Here is an 18,876-nt window from a genome sequence, read left to right as displayed (position 1 = left end):
CACATGTCCAGCGCTTGATTTTATCATCCCTCCTGTGTGCAGACTTGTGAGTGGAGACGTGCGAGTGTTGGTGTTATGGGCCCCACCAATGAATGCGTGTGTGAATGAGCTAGTGTGACGTTGGGTCTGCGACGCAGGGAGGATAGTTGTTAAATTTTCTCTCTTTTTCCGGCTTTGCGCTGGATCAAAACCAATCTGTAAATCAATTTCCGACTTTCAAAAATATTTTTGTGAACCAGCTCCTTGGCTCATTTCAAAATAATAATAGATCTTCAAATGTTTTTCTCTTGCAAAAGCTCTGCTGTACAAATGAAAACACATAATGATATTGTTTTAAAATATTTAGTAGTTTATTGATACCATTCCCTTTCTTGTTGCATGGAGGAAAATATCCCTCTACATGCGTTACGTTATTTCGAGGAGTCATGTAATGCATTAAAATCGTCAGAAGAAACAACAAAAGGCAAATAATTCAAACATGCTTTTTAACACCCAAATCATCTTGCTCAAAGCGGGCAAGTACTCTTCTTAAAAGGGCAAAGTGAGCAATCAAATACATTCATGCAGTGGCTGTCTTCCTGGGGTGCTGAAATAAAGCAGGCATCCTCCTATATATTCTGAACATTCAAATGAACAGCGACCTTCACTAATACTGTACGTGGCATTGTTTTAAATATGTAATAGTGCAAATAATAGTGAGAAGACGCCAAGCCACCATACAGAAAGTGTTCTACACACAAATACTATGTGTTGAAATACCATAAGAATCATGTGAACAAACTTTTTTTTTTTTTCATAGAAAAGGTACATAGTTCTTATTTTAGACATCACAGCACGGTGCAACCTCTTTACCATCGAGCGATTGCGGTGTTCTTTTCTCACAACTCAGTTGAGCCAGGCGATGTTGTTGGCCATTACTGTCAGGAGGAGAACAAGTGTCGCTTTTTGTGACGTCTAAAGAAGGCTCGATGCAGGGTGAGGTAGCTGGAGGCAGCTGCGGCAATCTGGTTACAGAAGTAACACGGCGACTACAGAGTGCTTTATCTGGGGACCCTATGATAGGCTGACAGACGTCCACCTTCATTCCAGGCTCCGCGGGACACATTCCATCCGCTTCCGGTGTCTGAGAAATGCGTGGACCGCGCTGTCCTGACGCAGGAATTCTGGGATAGGCCCTGGCCGCTTCACTGAGGTCTGTTCTCGATAAGTGGGCGTCGGAATCAAACATCTGCTGGGAATGCTGCCGGCAGCCAGTGGGTGAGGTCATGCTGTTTTCCACGCGGTTTCCTTTCTCTCCGTTTGGCTCTTGGTGTGAGCATGACCCCAGCGCACTCAGGAATACTTTGCTTCCCCTGGGACCGGTCGGCCCACTCGACGGTTTTATCTCTCTCCACACGAAGGCTCCATGGCGCTGCAAAAAGGGAAACAGGATTGATGTTAAACAGGGGAACATAAGCAATTGGTAGATGCAGCTGTGCTCTGAGTTCATTTGTTAGCTAAACTGCTGGCATGGAATCCACTTGTTTCTGTGCCTTTTTGCCTGGCTGTTAGCCAACTGCTTGATAGCCGAAAGCAAAGGGGAACAATGACTCGTTTGTCAGCCAACTGAGGCACCCCAGGGCGATTCGGAAGGGAAAAGCAAGGAGTAAACCAGAAAGTACGTTTTATTCCCCAAAATTAGATCCATTCACCAACCCCTCCTTCAAGTGTGTAAACTTGCATAAGGTTCTCTTCTTACAGCAGGCTATTTGGATCACATTTAATTTCCTAACTCCCCTGGTTACCATAGCTGCAAACTCAACTGCCGCTTTTATAAGCTGTCTAATTTATGACAAATCCGCCATGTTTGTCGGTTCACACAAAAAAGTATTTGTGAGAAACACCCAAGGAAATGTGACCCAGACCACGCAGACTAATGCTTCGAACAATAACTGGAGGGAGGCAGAGGCAAGTGCAGGTGTGCAAGCGAACCAGGCCACCTAGACTAAGTAAACAAGCATTGGCATAGCCAACAGGTCTCGCCTTGGGGACCTTATAAGTGTTTAGCCATGCAACAGTTGATGTTGTTGCACCAAGGATATTGTGCTGCATAACTAAATACTTATAAGGTCCCAAAAGCGAGACCTATTGGCTATGCCAATGCTTGTTGATACTATTGTGCTGCACTAGTGTGACGTTTACTCGTTCTGAAACTCTGTTTCTAGACAACAAGCACACACACGCAAAGTAATCCTTTTAATTTCTTTAAAAAAAAAATACAGCCTGGTTATAACAACATATTTGACTATTACTCTCCAGGCCAACGCAGGAGTAAGATTCGGGGGCCCAGCTGTACTGAGGAATGGAAAACAGAGCACATCTCGCTGTGTATTACTGCTCCAGAACTGACAACTGCACTAGGGGAACGCAAAAGGTAGTGTTTGATTGTGTAATTTCGCGGGATATGCCTACCTCCCCACACACACACACAAAATCTCCTCAGATTATCCTGCGTTAATTCTGTGAGTATCAGGGTTTCCACCTGTATTCACACCGCCCTCACTGGACAAGGAGCCGCGAGCCCCTGAGCCGGTGACTGAGGGTCACAGGCACCTCCCTACGCAGGCGTGGGTGGACGGGCGCTGACAGGTTTTGTGGCCATCAGTGCAAAAAAAACACAGACGCCCCCAGCCCAGGCAGGTAAAATAGCACAGGACAGAACACCAACGCATGTACTTACTAGTGCAAAGGAACCATAATAGGCCCCTGTTTTAGCTACACCCGCCTGCATGCGTTGATGTAACCGCAAATGGACGCTTTTTTATCTGATGTCGCAGTTGCCAACCTTTCCTTAAAGATCGGCTTCACTGGACTTGTGCTCACTGTGGTAAATAAATAAATACAACTACACAAGCCACCAGTCCCGTGTAGCTGTCTCTAACCGTCTCCTGTCTGGAGTCAGACTCAACGTTTTCAGCTACTTAAACCCCACTCTTAGAAGATGTAGCAATCTGGGCACGGCGCGCCTGGTTAGTGTTGGACAGCCCCCTCCCTCGGAAAGGACAACTGGTAATAAAACGCTTATCTGTAGATAAGGGCTCAGCTTCTGTAAGAATAACACATCCCGCCTCCAGCAGCCTCGGGAACAGACAGTAAAGAAATTTAAACCCAGACACTTCCTACTGCGCTATGGAAGGTACAGAGATGGAAACCAGAGCTGTCTCTTGCACTTTTGCACAGGAATCGGTCTTCACTTTTCAAGCACTCGTGCTTGTGGCGGCATCCACCTTGCGGGAGCGAGCAGCGGCGCGCAGGGGCCATCTGTTTGTACTTAAAGTGGCCGCGCCGCTGCTCGCTTCCGCAAGGTGGATGCCGCCACAAGCACGAGTGCTTGAAAAGTGAAGACCGATTCCTAAAGGCCCTCTCCTAGAGCAACACATGCGCGCTGCCTAGGCGAGACCTAAAAAGGACAGTAAACAGTGGTGTCAAAGCATCTAGGGATTATACGTTGATAATTGTTAAATAAAGTTTATCTGATGTTGACAACATCGGCTTTGCCACGCCTCTATTTTATGATTAGGTTTCTAGAAGCTTACAGAAAATAAACAATTATGGGTCTGCACAAAAAACAGGCTGTCACAGGCTTGTGGCCAGCAGGAGGGTCAGGCCACAAGCGCAGCTCTTGGGCCAGCCCTCCTTGCATTTTTGAGCAGTGGGCACACACTTGCAGGTCTAATATGCATTAGCTGCTTGGAGCCACTCGAATATAGGGACAGGGGCCTGTTAATGTCAACAGGATAAGGATACAGAAAGTGTGCTGTTCCTAAGTACGAGACAAGGGAAAACTAGGGGAACCGGTTTTGCGTGGTCATGAGATGTAGGAGGACGGGGATTCCTCCTCTTGGAATTTGGGGCCCTCATACACCCGGCTGGGTGTCATGCTTCATCATAGGCCTCGTCAGGTCGGCGCTGCAATATGATGAAGCATGACACCCAGCTGGGTGTGTGAGGGCCCCAAATTCCAAGAGGATGAAACCCCGTTCTCCTACATCTCATAACCACAAAAAACCGGTTCCCCTAGTTTTCCCTTGTCTTGTAATTAGTAACAGCATACTTTCTGTATCTTTACTACGTTTGGGCACGTATGCTGGACCTGTCCAAAAAGCCCAGAGTTCCTCATTCGTGATTGAATGTCAACAAGATCCCATTCGGTCATCCACAACCACCATGGGATGGTCCTGGCATGTAGGCCTTTCGAGTGCTCATACATGTTGTTGTACTGAATGGCATTTCTACTCCTAGTTTAGAGGAAGAACTGTCATTATGTACACCATCACGCATGTTACACGCCCAGTTAGGCTCACTGTCCCTGCTAAACTAGCAGTGGACATTTCTAGCCCTTCTCAGCACTCTGCAGTTCCCTACACCAACCATACATAAGCATAGCTGGTAGAGGGAAATGGGACTTGCAGCAGGTGCATATCCTGCTGCATTCCTTGGTGAATTGAAAACAACCTTCTAGCACATATTTTGCAACACAGACACTTTAAATCAAAAATGTAAATATAAGTCCCAGCAATCTTGTGAATGTGCATAAAAGCAATGCATTTTCCCCCCTACAATGAAAAATATTTTAGTGATTAATTCTAGTTTCTATGGTTGCTACAGTTCATTTTGGGTTGGAAAAGGATTACAAAATGATGTGTAAGCCTAAGAATGTTTCCATTTGTTTGACAAGAGACTTCTTCTAGAAGCAGTATTTGAAGTACTTATAGACACTGAAGGATGCTCTTGGAAGAGAATAGAACTAGCCAGAGACAGGATCGTCCATGTATGGTCTCTCTGGAGGAACCTAGTTGACGCAGATATGTCTGCACAGGTTCCACAAGGGTATGGCATCCTTTGTGCCCCATGTCAACTAAATAGGGGGCTCTTAATCCCCACACTGACACCAAGAGCCCAATTTGGCAGGGCATTCCTTGGAAGGCAACCAAGATGACTGCCTAAACGAGAACTCACAATCACCTAGGCCCCATGCAATAAATTCAACTTAATTCAGAGCTGGTTCGTGGCAGACAAGGGCATCTACGCATCGGCGGCTATCCACCCAATCATATTTAGCATGAGCCAGCATAGCTTCAAACATTCTGGCGCACTAAAAAAAAGAGTGAAACATAATTAGAAAAGGTAGTTTACTACTGACAAGAGCAGTACAACGATCTGTAAGATCTGTAAGACGTAATAAGGAAACAGCAATTCAAAAAAGGTGAGTCAAACTTTGAAAATGGTGAAAGACAAAGGGGGAAAGTGTCAACAGCACAAGAGGCGGAGAAAATTTGCATTCCAGCCAAAACCACTTGCCCAAGAATAACAGGACAACCCTCAACAAGAGTTGGCAGCAGTGCCAAAAACCAGGACACTACGCTTAAAGATATATTGGCGGCCGTACACATCACCAAAGTAACAAACACAACATAGACACAAACACCACTGATCTCACACTACTACCAGCAGCAATCTGAAAAATATCTGACAGAATCGGAAAAGTGGAGCAAGTGTCATAAATGTCCTTTGAGGAAGCGGTGGCCCAGAAAGGGACAATGACTAGACTGCAGACCCTCACAAAACAACCAGCTGACAAGGTGAAAGATGCAGAGTTGCCTTCACTGCGGAATAATATCCATACGGCGGGGGTCTTAGAACAAATAGAAAGAGTATGCATGGAGTTGTTTCTAGAGAAATTGATATTAAACACATTAAAGCTCAAATGATTGTCCAAGTTTTTTTTGGTGAGAAGGTTTTGATTTACGTGACACAATTTTGGTTTACAAGCAGACACAGAAGAAGGGTGCTTTAGTGCTGTCTTAAACGAAACAATGTTAAAAAGTGTACTTATTGCACAGCAGGTACTAGATATCCTGTCAAGGAAAGTGAACAGACTGGGAAGGAAAGTAAAGAGAGGGATTATGTTCCCAGAGACATAAGCCGCACCTGGTGATGCTACAAGAAATCCACCTGGTGGGGAACAGATGCAAATGTATAGGGAGGAATAAATATACCCTAGTCACATGCTGGATTCACCACAGATTTAAGAGGGGCAAGACTCCTGAAGAAATCAACAATTCCTCATCGCACAGACTCCATGATATATAGGATCCCATGGGATGCTACGCAGCAGTACTGGGTGCTAAAAAAGGTAAATGACTAGGATTTGAATCAGTGTACCTGCCACTGTCCTTGCAGACGTGCACACTGGAGAAGATAGGGCATCTCCCAGTACATATTCCAGCTGATATACGTGTAGCAGAATGCAACTTTAACTTAGTCATGAACACTGGATGAGATAGACCCGGTGCACGACAAGGAGAGATGAGGGAAACTCGAGAATAGGAATACCCATATTAGCACTGGGGTTTGTAGACTTGTGGAAGGAAGTAAAGTAACGAGTCAGGCAATTCTCGTAGAGTTCAGAGGCTCATAAAACATTGGCCAGTAAACTTACGGAACACCAGAGCATATGTACAAAGAGACAAGGGAAAAGTGATCTCTATCCCCAAACTTGTCAAACCGGGTTAGGTACCTGGTCTTATAGACCTATCTCGTTGCTGAATGGGGAAAACAAGGTCCTGGAAAATGTCCTTGCAAACAGACTGTACAGGGTGGTAGAAAGCTTAGATCACCTCGATCAGTTGGGCTTTATGCCAACAAGATCTACAAGACACAATTGCAGACAACTGCAAAGCATATTAGCACGGGCATATGGAGTGAGAGAACTTACGGTAGTTCTCTCGCTAAATGAGGAACATGCCTTTCACTCTATTGAATGGTCCTTCTTTTTCAAGATATTACAAAGAATGGGATTTACTGAAACGTTCAGAAAAAGGGTAACATTCCTCTATAAAGCACCAACGGTCAGGGTTAAGATCAATGGGACGCTTTCTAGACCATTTCAGTTGAAGAGAGGAACGAGGCAAGGTTGTCCTCTCTCATCCATCCTTTTTGCCCTGGCAATAGAAGCCCTGGCCTGCTGGCTACGAGGGGACTCCTTAATAAGAGCGCTCAGCTGGACAAAGGACTGGGAGGACCTCCTATCTTTATATGCGGATATCTTGCTTTTATACTTAGACCTGGAATCATGAACGATGATTCCTATGTATTTTTAAGATATACAGCCATTACATTAAGATACTGCATTGCCCGCTAGAAAACAACCCACAACATTTAAATATGTTGGAATACACATTACAAGTAATAGATCTAAACTTACAGACAATTATTGCAAAATGTAAACAGGAGTGGGACACTGGAGAAAGTTGCCCCTCTCAATGTTAGGAAGAGTGCCTATGTTCAAAATGGTCATGCTACCTAAACTGTTCGCTTTTATTCTGGATCCTTATCCAGTCTGGACCCCTGAGTCACTGTTCAGAGAGAAAAACAAAAATGACATACCTTGCTAGAGGACAGTGGGAAACCTACAATATTGTTGTAGATGTTAAAGAGGGGGGAGTACGAGGGTGGGATAGCCTTGCCTAATATGAGAAAATACTAAAGTGCTTCCCAATTAATGGTAGTGAGTGACTGGTCGTTTACATCCCCACAGGAACTCCTAGAGAAAGGACAGAGAAGGGATGAGCCCATAAGGATACATGGTCAAATTATATGGTGCAAAAATACCTCCAGTTACCTGCACCTAGGTAGGCAGTTATTAAAGTACGGCACACTAACACAACAAAGACTGGGTGGATAGAAAAGTTGACAATGGAAATACCCCTCTGAGAAAGTTATACATTCAAGGACATGAGAGACATAGGGGCATGGCAAAGATGGTTGCCAATGCAGACGTGTTTGCTTGAGCTTCTTTCTAGGCCTGGCTGTACTCTCCTTCCCTGTCGTGGGTTACTACACCCAGCGAAGTCTGTCCAGGTGCGTAGGACCCCCTCTGTAGACACCTGCAGAAGGTGCTGCACGCACTTGCTGGTCGCAGCGGCGGCGCGGCCAAGCTGGGGAGCCAGATGGTCTGCAGCTGCGGTGTAGATCCCGCCCACGGGGCTCCCTGATGGAGGCTACCGTTTGACAGTAGTGGAGCGCAGCTGTAGCGGTGCCGAGGAGCTCTGCCCTAGTGACTCCAGTGGTTCTGGAGTGACTCAGCCGGTGGAGGCACCCACGTGGCTTGGGCCCAGCGCTGTGCCAAGGAAGTGAGATGGCCTGATCTGGGTGGCTAGGAGCGGACACTTGGCAGCCTGTGAACTGCCGCTGTCCCTGCAGAGTGGGCCTGAAAGGAAAGGCTAAGGCTGCCCGCACTGCAATTGGGCCCGTCCACTCCGTCCTGGCCCGCAGTGTCGAGTGGTGTGACATTGTTCCTCCTATCAAGCAGCCTGGGATGGACCTGCTGAGTGCAGCCTGAATCCTGAGGAAGTGAGGCAAAACAACCAGTAATGATGAGGCCCAGAGAAGCCTCCGGCAGACCTTAATTCCACACAGCGAGTGGAGGGTTCTGCTCCCCCCCCCCCCTATGGTGACTCTGGAACTTGGCACGTGGTGCTGGTGGGCAATCTATGCAGGCCTGCTACACTAGCACGCAGTGGGGGGCCCAGGTGGGGTTGGAGTGACACAGCTCAGGTGCACTGCCCCGTGGGAGACTGACAGAGTGGATTCACATGACTTATGCTAGTGAAGGGAAGATGGTGAAGCCTAAGCCCAACAAAAAACCACTCCCTCCAATGGGGATTTAAAAGACCAACCCGTTCCTCCAGCTCGTGGCAGGGGGAGGGGGTAGGCTTCCCTGAGCCATCTTGATGCCCCCCTTGACAAATACTTTGGCCATTTCGACAGGATACTGCAGGTAATCCTGGAAACTAAAACTACACTGGAATCCCAAATAGATGCAGTTTCCTTGGACAAGAACCTGTCCTGCACCGATCACAGGAAGCTAGTGGGCCGTGTGGAGAATGCTGAATCTGCAGTTATCACTATGCGCCCCACGCTCCAAGATATCCAAACCCAGCTAAAGAATATGTGCACCGACATAAAGTCTTTATAGCGGAAGGCGGAGGATGCAGGAGGTTGTTCGAGGGGTGATAATGTCCGCTTCCTGGACTTCCCAGAGCGATCAGAGAGCCCCAGCATGGAACTCTTCCTTGAACAGTGGCTAATGTCAACAATGCTGGCCGGTAAGGTGCCTACATTTTTCTCAGTAGAAAGAGTACAGCGCTTACCAGGGAAGCCTCTGCCTCCAAGGACCCAGCCGAGACCAGATATTGGATGACTGCTTACTTACAGGAACAGGAACGTGATCCTACAAGTGTTTCGGACGAAAGGCTCCATGCAATTAGAGGGTCATACTATCACCTATTAGCCAGATTTCACTGCGAAGGTGCAGCACCTTCACAATTTATATGCAGGAGTCAAGCAACAACTGCATGAGATAGACTTGAAGTATGCACTTCCGCATCCTGCTAAACCTTTGGTGATAGAAGGCAATTCAACAAACTTTTTCCTGAATCCCAAAGAAGCGTGGACATGGTTACACAGCAAGGATATGGCAGTGTCATCGACGACTGAGCCGTACAGTGGGGAAAGGCTGACCCTGAAATGCAGGAGGCTAAGAAGGATGGATAATCGCCCCACAAATAAACAAGCGGCCAGGGAACAAACACAAATGGTGGCGGAGGTGCTGCACTACAGCAAAAATACATTTGCTACGCTATAACCAAATCATGCCTCAGACCGGCTCATACACCAATAATACTGCTGCCTCAGCTGGGGAGGACCATCGAGGCTCAGAGCTGACACCTAGACTAGTGGATGGCTTGATATGATAGGCTGAACATCACCTTGATTGTGAGTTGACGAGGTGTGGGTTGCTCACATGGGGCTTGGGGGTGCACTGTGGGACTGAGGGGGGGTGGCGTGAGGGCTGAGTGGGAAACAACCCTAACAATGCGGGCATCACATCGCGATGCCGTTACAACGCGGTCGTTACAACGACCGCGTTGTAACCACGCAATGCCATTACTACGCAAGTCGTTACATCGACTTGCGGTAGATGGCGTGCTAACATTTGAAATAGTATAGTTTACTATTCCAACACCTTCCCTACTGTTACGTAGGTTGGAGTTGGAATAGTAAATTATACATTTCTAATGTCAGCGTGCCATCTACTGCAAGTCGATATAACAACTTGCGTAGTAAGGGAATTGCGTGGTTACAACGCGGTCGTTGTAACGACCGTGTTGTAATGGCACGCTGAGTAATGGCTCGCGATGTAAAGAGTCATATTCGGGCTGAGTACCAAGCCCATTACTCAGGGCTTAAAGGACACTCTGCCCACCCTGTTTCACTGTAAAGAACACGTATCATACTTTTCAACTTTATATAGTTCATGTTTACATGTTGTATTGGTATGGCTGGGATACCCATACAGGAGCGGGGGCGGGGGAGGGGTTGGAAAATGTTGATTACACTGTTGCTGCACAGTTGGAGACGCCCATACCGAGTCGCCCAAATACATCAACACCATGATATGATCATAAGGGAGACACTCGGGTGAGGCTGTACTCTAGGGCTACCGGGAGGATAGAATGTGGGACATGACATACTGATATTAGTGCACACATATAATGGGCACACCCGCAATATAACCTATTGACATGTGGCCACTTCCACTAGGAAATAAAGTGTCCACACTTACCTAAATGCTACTACACATAGATAGCTTTTTTACAAGAGACACACTTAACCCAGGCTGAACTACAAAAAGCCCAAGCGAAATGGAGAGGACAGGTGTATGGTACTACTACATCGGCATATGCGAAAGAAGATATGGACATTAACAGTGCCTTTGTGGATTACTATCGGTCCCTATATGTGGGGGTAGACTGTCCCGACATCGATAGATCACGGGAATACTTACATGGGCTCCCCCGTCTAAACCCGATTCAAAGAGCAGAAGGAGACGGATCTCTCCAAATTGAGGCGATCCGTACGGTCATCACTCAAATAGCCCGAAATAAGACCCCAGGCACGGATGGCCTCTGCATAGAATATTATGCTACCTTTAGTGCCTCACTTTCCTTGAAGTTTCTGGAACTCTACAATGAGATGAAGGAGAAAGGACAGCTACCAAACACACTCCGGGAGGAGTTGATAGTGGTGTTCCCTAACCAGGCCGCAACCCATTGGATGTTTGCCCCCACAGGCCACTCTTAAACCTCAATTATAAGATATTGGGGTAGGTTTAGCCAAAAGATGGCACACTAGTACATACCCTCAAAAAAAGGTTCATACTAGACTGTAACACCTTACTCAGTGTCTGCCAGCTACTCAGAATGTTCAGAGCTGACGCAAATGACACGGGCAAACAAGTGGCGGTATCACTCGATATAGAAAAATCGTTTGAGACCTTTAGCAGGAATAATTTACTGGCAACACTGAAGAAGATGGGCTTAGGCCCAAGATTTCTTTTTTTACTACATAAGAACCCAATGGCAGGAGATAAGCTTGAACAGTTGATTTCCGATCTTTTTGACATACAAAGGGGTATCAGGCAGGGATGCCCGCTGTCCCCATTGATATTTGCTCAAGCTATAGAGCCACAGGCCTCTAGGTTGCCCTTGCAGGCACCTCAGTGGGAAGTGGTGGCTGGCAGAGAGTACACATAGTCTCCCTATAAGCAGATGATGCCTACTTGTGTGAAGCTGGCATTACACTGCTTGTCCTGATGGAGACCCTGGACAAATTCGGGACCATGCCGGGCCTTAGGGTGAACTGGACTAAGTCCTGTCTGTTCCCCCTATATATCCGCTCCTGAAACATAATAGAGGAGCCCTGCCACAATCCAGGCTTGAGTGGCGTTATGACATGTTCAAGTACGTGGGCATACAAATCTATCATGCAGATAGGGATCTAATAGAGGGAAATATATATAAGGAGCTGGGTTCGAGCCGCAGGTCCCTCCCATTTTGGACATCGCTTCTGCTGTCCCCTCTGAGCGATGTAGCAATATCCAAGTTGTTGATAGTGCAATGACTATTGTACTTTTTGCAGCACTGCCACCAGATATAGGCACGGGTTGCACTTATAAAACACAGCATCCGCTTTTCGAGGAGGGCCTGGTTTCTCCTAATTAGAAGTTATATTACACGGCGGCTCAAATACAGTGGCTGCTACGCTGGTTGGGGACAGCTCCCTGCGCTGAACAACTGAACATCCAACGTCTACTCAATGGGACACACATATCCACCTGGCTATCACCTGAATCATGTTTGCTGGGGCTCAGTCCCAAGGCTAAGGGGAAAAAGTATCTACAGAGATTCATCAACCTAGCTTTTGACAATAAGCAATGGCCTGGAAGTCCCACACATCTCCCAATATGAAATGCTGGCTGCACACCTTGCTGAAATGGGCACGGGCTGAACAGGATGTTCTCCCTGTGGCCCGGGCACGGGATGGAGAAGGAACTGGGGTACTGATTTGGGATGCATACATTAGATAGTTGGAGGCAAAAAACGGCCTGAGGTTACCCTGAAAACTCCTCTGAACACCACCATATATGTGAATTACTGATATTATGCCCGGTGGGTACCACCACAGAACGAGATGGTGCTGTATTATGCCCCCTTGTGGGCTCCAAAGTCCATAACGGGCGTAGGGCATAGTTTAGAGCAGGACCCCTCTAGCACACTCTGTATGCCTAGTGCCAAATGGTCGATTATTCCCCCCCCCCCCACATAACCAGTCACACAATTCCAATCCTTGCTAGCGGATAAGCGGGTAATCTAAAACAGGTGAGCTACATGTATTTCTATCCCTATACCGAAGCCCCCCCCCCCAACCCACTTGTATTTTACATGGTATCTTAGGATACTGTAATAGTGTTCTTGAATATGACATGATTGAACGCACCAACTTGTCGATGTGTGTAGTCTGAGACTTTGTAACTCCAGGTAGTATGTTATCGACACTGGGTTGTGGCCCGGGAATGTCATAGTTTATATTCTGTTTTGTAAAACGAATAAAGAAATAGAAAAAAAGGACGTGAGAGATATAGGGTTTTTTGGGAAAAGGGAATTGATAGGCATCACAAAGATAGGAGATGTTTGGACACAAGATGGATTGAAAACTTTCAAGGAACTGCAGATTGAAAATGAACTCTAAAATACGCGAAGTACAAATATATGCAACTCAAACATGCATAAGCATGGTAGCTGAATGAAATGGAAGATAGGGAAACTAGCTCCTCTATTGAGAATAAAGTACTAACCAACAAGCTGTATAGGAAGGTAATATCCCAAATATACAGGCTACTAATTATTATTACCCCTACCACACTGGGAAATCTACAGACAATTTTATGAGAATACAGGTGGAAATGGTCCTCAGAGCAAGTGTTGCAAAATGCTTGAGGGACTGTGGGCACCCATTTAACTTTCATCACATTATTTAGCAATGCTCCAAACTTACAGAATTCTGGAAAGAGGTAATTAAATACATGTGCGAAATGTGAACTTCAAATCGGACTTCAAAACATGCTACTGGGCACATGGAGTGATGATATAACACCCAAATGTCAAGAAGCTTTCTGTGACCGGGGATTCACGGTGGCTAGGGGAACATTGATAGACAATGGGGAGGAAAAGATACCCCAACTACACAGAAATAGAAAGAAAACATGGATTGTTGTATGTTGGCTGAAAGATATGTGTATGAAGGAAGATGTTGTCTAAAGAAATTTGAAAAAAATATGGGGGAACTGGAGAGTAGCACATGATATAGAACTGACAATGTGAGGAAACTTTAGCACTGTTCTGCAGATAAGGTGACAATCGGTCCTATGATATCCGTTGTGCTGCTTTTATATCTGATTAATATGTACTAGTCTGCTGATGTATAATTATAGATTGTTACTTAACTGAAATGGGAATGACTCATATGTTGTTGGACACTACTGTGCTTCATAAAAATGTGTATGTACAGAAAATCAATAAGATGTTCCATAGTTAGTATTGTAAACTCGCGCTCTTGCCATGCACTGCTAATTGCCCCATATATTACATCACTGATGACATCACCTGGGAAATAATGAATAATGTCACTGCAACTTTTGCTGTAAAATTATTGAGGAGAAAATGGTGCATGGTGGTGGCGCGAGTTGAAGTTACCATAATATTTTGATTAAGGACTCTTTTAAGATCTTCATTAGCCAAGACCTTTTAATTTTACTAAAATGATATGTATAATACACTTACTAATAGGAGTTTTCAGCCAGCCCTCTTCATCAATTGGTCTGTTATTATGTAATTCCCATTATAGCATACAGCATGGGCCAACGGGTCTGCTAATTTTAGCCGTTGACTAACAACCACAAGTGATGGCTTTCTGCTTTTTAAAAAGGAGCACATCCGCACACAAAGTAGATCCCTTCAATGCCAGGGACTACTATGGCTATGTGTGCTTTTAGAGCAAATAAATATTTTTACTTTTAGTCACTGATTTTTTTTAATATTGATGAGCGCTTTTACCTTCCACAAAAATATAGTTTTGCAAAAACCATCAGAAAACAGAACAAGCAGTGATGAAGTCAAAAGGCTAGCAGCAGATGCAAGACCTATTGGCTTTGTCAATGCTTTGTTTAATTTTGTTTTAGAAACAGCCCACCTTTGCTCAGTTCAAATAAAACAATAGGTAAGAAAAATCAGTTCACATCATTTTAAAACAACAGTATACTGAAAGACACAGTAATGAGGGAACCTAGTGGGAAGACACAAATAACTAATTGCAGGATTCTCTATTTTCAGGGCTTTGAATGTTAAATAAAAACAAATGTGTTCTAGAACCCAAACACATCCTTAAAACTGGTTAATGCATCATTAGCCCAATTAACCAATCGCTAACATAGCTTCAACATTCTTGACACTTTTAGGAGATTCTTAAAAATCCTTACAAATAAGTATACGGCACGTCAATGCACCGACTGCCATTTACAAGTTAAAACGTCCAAACCCCAGAGCATCATTGATTCTGTTGTTGATTGCTGACACTGTCTGCTGATTGTTTTTTAAACAGATTGTATTGATTGTTCAAATGACATAATCAAACAAATCTCAGCAATTCTTAGGATTGTACTTTAGCCCCTCTATACATAACTGACTCTGTCTGCTGATGTGCACTATTAAAACTCCAAAAAGAAAAGTTGACAAAAAAACTCTCTGAAGAGAGATTGAAGAAATGTGCTTGAACAAGACAGAGATTTCAAGGTCCTGACCAGTAGGCAGAAGAATGGCGATGAGGCTCATTGCGTTTGGTTATGAGCAGAGCTTCCGATGCCCAGCCCATGCAAAGATCGGCAAGCATTGGCAAAGCCATTAGGCCTGGCCTTAGCAAGTTGGCACAATGGTTCATTTTCAAATATCATATGGCAAGTATATCCCACAAAAAAAAAGAAAAAAGATGTTGCCACTTATTAGCTTACAGGGAAGACTTTCCATAAATAATCACCATAGAAATGTAACTTACTTGCATAACTTTAAGAGAACAGTATGGGTGCTTCTTAGATGAAAAGATAAGCTTAGAATAGGTATAGAAATAGATTTTAATTTAAAAGCACATAAACAAAAATCTGATTCTTACTGCCACTAAGAAAAAGCTATTCACTTTGAATAACTATAACCTGGGGCATAGCTGAAACACAGAATGATGACTGAAAAAATAAAATAAGAATAAGATTTGAAGACAAGGCATTGTAAAACCAAAAGGGAGAGACAGAGAGTGTAAGAGTGTAAAAATTTCCATTTTAAGGAGAGCTAACTGAAGAAGAAGGAGCACAGTGAGCGATGAGGGGTGAGAAGATCACACAGACATAGACGCTGAGAGGGAGGGGGTGGATAGGTAAGGGGGAGTGTGAGGCTTGGGGATTAGAGTTGCCAACAAATGTGGAGTAAGGGGAACAGTGCAGGAGAAAAGATTGATGAAAAGAGGGAGATGTAGCAGAGAAGTATGTTGGTGGGGAGGTGATGTCGTCAGAATGTTGTGGAGAGGAGGGCCTGCAGGAGTAAAGAGGAGTGGAGTAGGGGAGCGAAGGATGTGTGGTATGGTTTGATATTGTAGTAAGTGTCATATGAGTGTTTGTTGATAGTGGAGGACATAAAGTAGCTTGAGGGGAGCTGATAAAATGGAGAGAAGAGGGTGAGAGATATTGTTGTGGTAAAGAAGAATGTCGCAGGAGGAGATCTGAGAGAGTTAGAGAAAGAAAGGGAGCTGCCAGCGCCAAACGTAGGGCTAGGCGCAGTGCTTAATTTGTAAAATATTAAGTGCCAGGGCTCTGACCAGGAGGCCACTGAAGCTTGCACCACCCATCGCCCTTTTCATCGCTGCCAAAACAACTACTAACTATCTCTCTTGTATGTAAATGAGACCATTCAGATGATTATAGGTCCTCAAAGCTAAAGGAATGGCTGGGGAGGCAGGTACTAGTAATTTTTGAATGTATATTGTTTTCCTAAACAACTGTTATACTGCTCGTCTCTAAAGTACATGAGCAGTGCCACCTTGTGGCAGACTGACCTAAGTGTGGTGTCGACAATTAGGTGCCGGTGCCAAGCACCGGAAACCAATTAAGTGCCGGTGCTCAGCACCGGTAAGCTCCGGTTCAAATTAAGCACTGGGCTAAGGTAGGAAGTGTGTTATGGAGATGGCAGTAGTTGTGTGGTGTGTGCAGTTGAGCTTTTTTGTGGGTGTGACAGTTACGAGTTGCACGTTATGTAGTGAGGGAAAGGAATTGTGTGATGGGCAGAGGAAATGTTATGGTGTGGTGTTGGGTGTTTGTGTGGTGAAATCCAGCCTTTGTTTAGTATTGCCATTAAGTGTATGTGTAATGTGTGGTAGGCGTGAGAGTGATGTTCATTGTTTGGTCAATGACTAGGGTGCAGACATCATTAGGTTTCAGACACTTTTATGAGACGAGAGATGGAAATAGTCCTCAGCACAAGTGGTGCAAATTACCTGAAGGACTATGGGCAGCCATTTTCTGTAGTGCTTGCATATTATGTTTGTTTGCTGTGAGAAGTCGTGCCAGTAGAGGATCAGGTGGTTTGAGATAGTGTGGGCTATATGGGTACTGAGTAGTGCAGACTAAAGAGCAGTATCCATTGTGTAGTCAGTGTTCAACGCTGGGTGGTGTAATTGTTTAACATGGCTGTACTTTCTGAGGGTTGTTCTGTGTGGACTAAGGGTTTGTTGTGATCATGTTAGCACAAAAGCTGAAAGGCAGGATTTTTAGACCTTTCCTGAAGGTTAAACAGTCTTGCGTGCATGCAGTGTGGCAAGTTAGTTCCCAGGTGCTGCCAGGACAGGGAAGTGAGTGCTTCCTAGTTCTTTTTTGAAGTGCAGATTTTGACATAGTAGCAGTTAGAACCAGGACACCCCAGGGTAACCGTTGCGCTTTATAAATAAATAAATAACATAACATTAGGTGGGTGTTCCTAGAGCAAGTGGTGTGCGACAAACCAAGAAAGGTTCTGTGTGTAATGCACTGTGTTTTGACCTTCACAAGCTTGGTTGATAACCAAAGTAGTGTGCGTAGTTGTGTTGTGGTTATGTGTTCTCTAGTGCAGGAGTATGACTGTTGAGATCTGGACCATTTACAGTCTCTTTGTCAGTTAGTCTGAGAAGCCAAGGAACATGGCATTTGTGTAGACAAAGAGTAAGGCGATTGGAGCAATTACAACTTATAGTTTCTTGTGGTAGGCTATTGCTTGGAAGTATAGACCAGATGTATTTTTGCGACCAGTATGGAAATTTGCAAATCGACCTATGTATTAATAGGTTGTTTTGCAACCTACTGATTTGTAGTGGGTCACATTTCGACCTATATCATGAATATTAATGAGGTAGGTCGCAAATCGTGACCCAATAGGATTCGTAGCCATCTCAGACCACTGCCTACTCTTAAAAATATATATATATTTTTTACATTCACAAAGGAAAAGGGTCCCTTGGAGACCCCTTCATGTTTGCGAACAGGTTACCACCTCCTTTAAGGTGTCATTAAAAATATGAATGTTTTGCAACCATATTCCGGTTGCAAAACATTAATACATACCACTACGATTCGGAACTTGGAAGTGATGCCCCAAACATGCTCTTTGAATTCTCGAATCGGTATTTGGTCGCAAACCATATTGCGATTTGGTAACAAGTTACTGAAACACAATTTGGTGTTTTGTACTTTAAAAAAATAATTTTTGAGGTCGGAAATGGCCCAATTCTTTCGACCTCAAATATGCTCTGTACATCTAACCCCATGTCTAACGTGTGAAGGTGAAAGAAGCCGGTTTGGACTGATGTGTGATTCTTGAGTTAGGTTTGATTTAACTGGTACACTTAGGCTTTTTATACGTTTGTAATAGTGGTGGGCACAGCCCATTCTTTTTGGCAAGGGCAGTGGTGAAGGAGCATTGGTCAGTTCACCTCAGACAAGGATGCCTCTTTTCCTAGTCTTCAGTTTGAGGTGGTTTCTGATCATTCACAAGATACTCCCACAGAGGTAGTCGTGGAGTAGGTGGCTGTTAGAAAGTAGGGTTGGGATACTCTGATGGTTATTCATGTGTCCTCTGAATAGCTGGTAGATGACATGCCAAAGCAGCAGATAAATTATTGGTGTGCCAGCTGCTGAACAAAGGTACGACTGCAGAGCCCTCTGGGGCTCTAATTGTTTATTGGCTGCATTTGGAGCCGAAGTGGCACATATTTGATTGAGTGCAGACCCCTCTATTCCGAATTTGCTCAGTCCGGTGTGGTGGAAGTTATGTTCATTGTGTCAAAGAGAACTGTTTGGGTAGGATGAGGATCCCTGGCAGTGCTTAGTTTGTAAAAAATGTAAGTGCCAGGGACCTTCTCGGG

General features: G+C 44.8%; 1 protein-coding gene across 1 annotated transcript in view; it reads right to left on the bottom strand.

The window, feature by feature from the left end:
- Positions 1-351: 351 nt before the first annotated feature.
- Positions 352-18,876, bottom strand: part of CIMIP6 (ciliary microtubule inner protein 6) — a 139,056-nt gene continuing 120,531 nt past the window's right edge. The window contains exon 5 of the mRNA XM_085609357.1: positions 352-1,411. Coding sequence (XP_085465483.1) covers positions 821-1,411 — 591 coding nt within the window. The 3' untranslated portion in view covers positions 352-820. The remainder of the gene's footprint in view (positions 1,412-18,876) is intronic.

The sequence above is a fragment of the Triturus cristatus genome, chromosome 6 (assembly GCF_964204655.1).
Source record: "Triturus cristatus chromosome 6, aTriCri1.1, whole genome shotgun sequence".
NCBI lineage: Eukaryota > Metazoa > Chordata > Amphibia > Caudata > Salamandridae > Triturus > Triturus cristatus.
The sequence above is the reverse complement of the archived record's forward strand: the minus strand, read 5'-3'. Positions and strand labels throughout refer to the sequence as shown.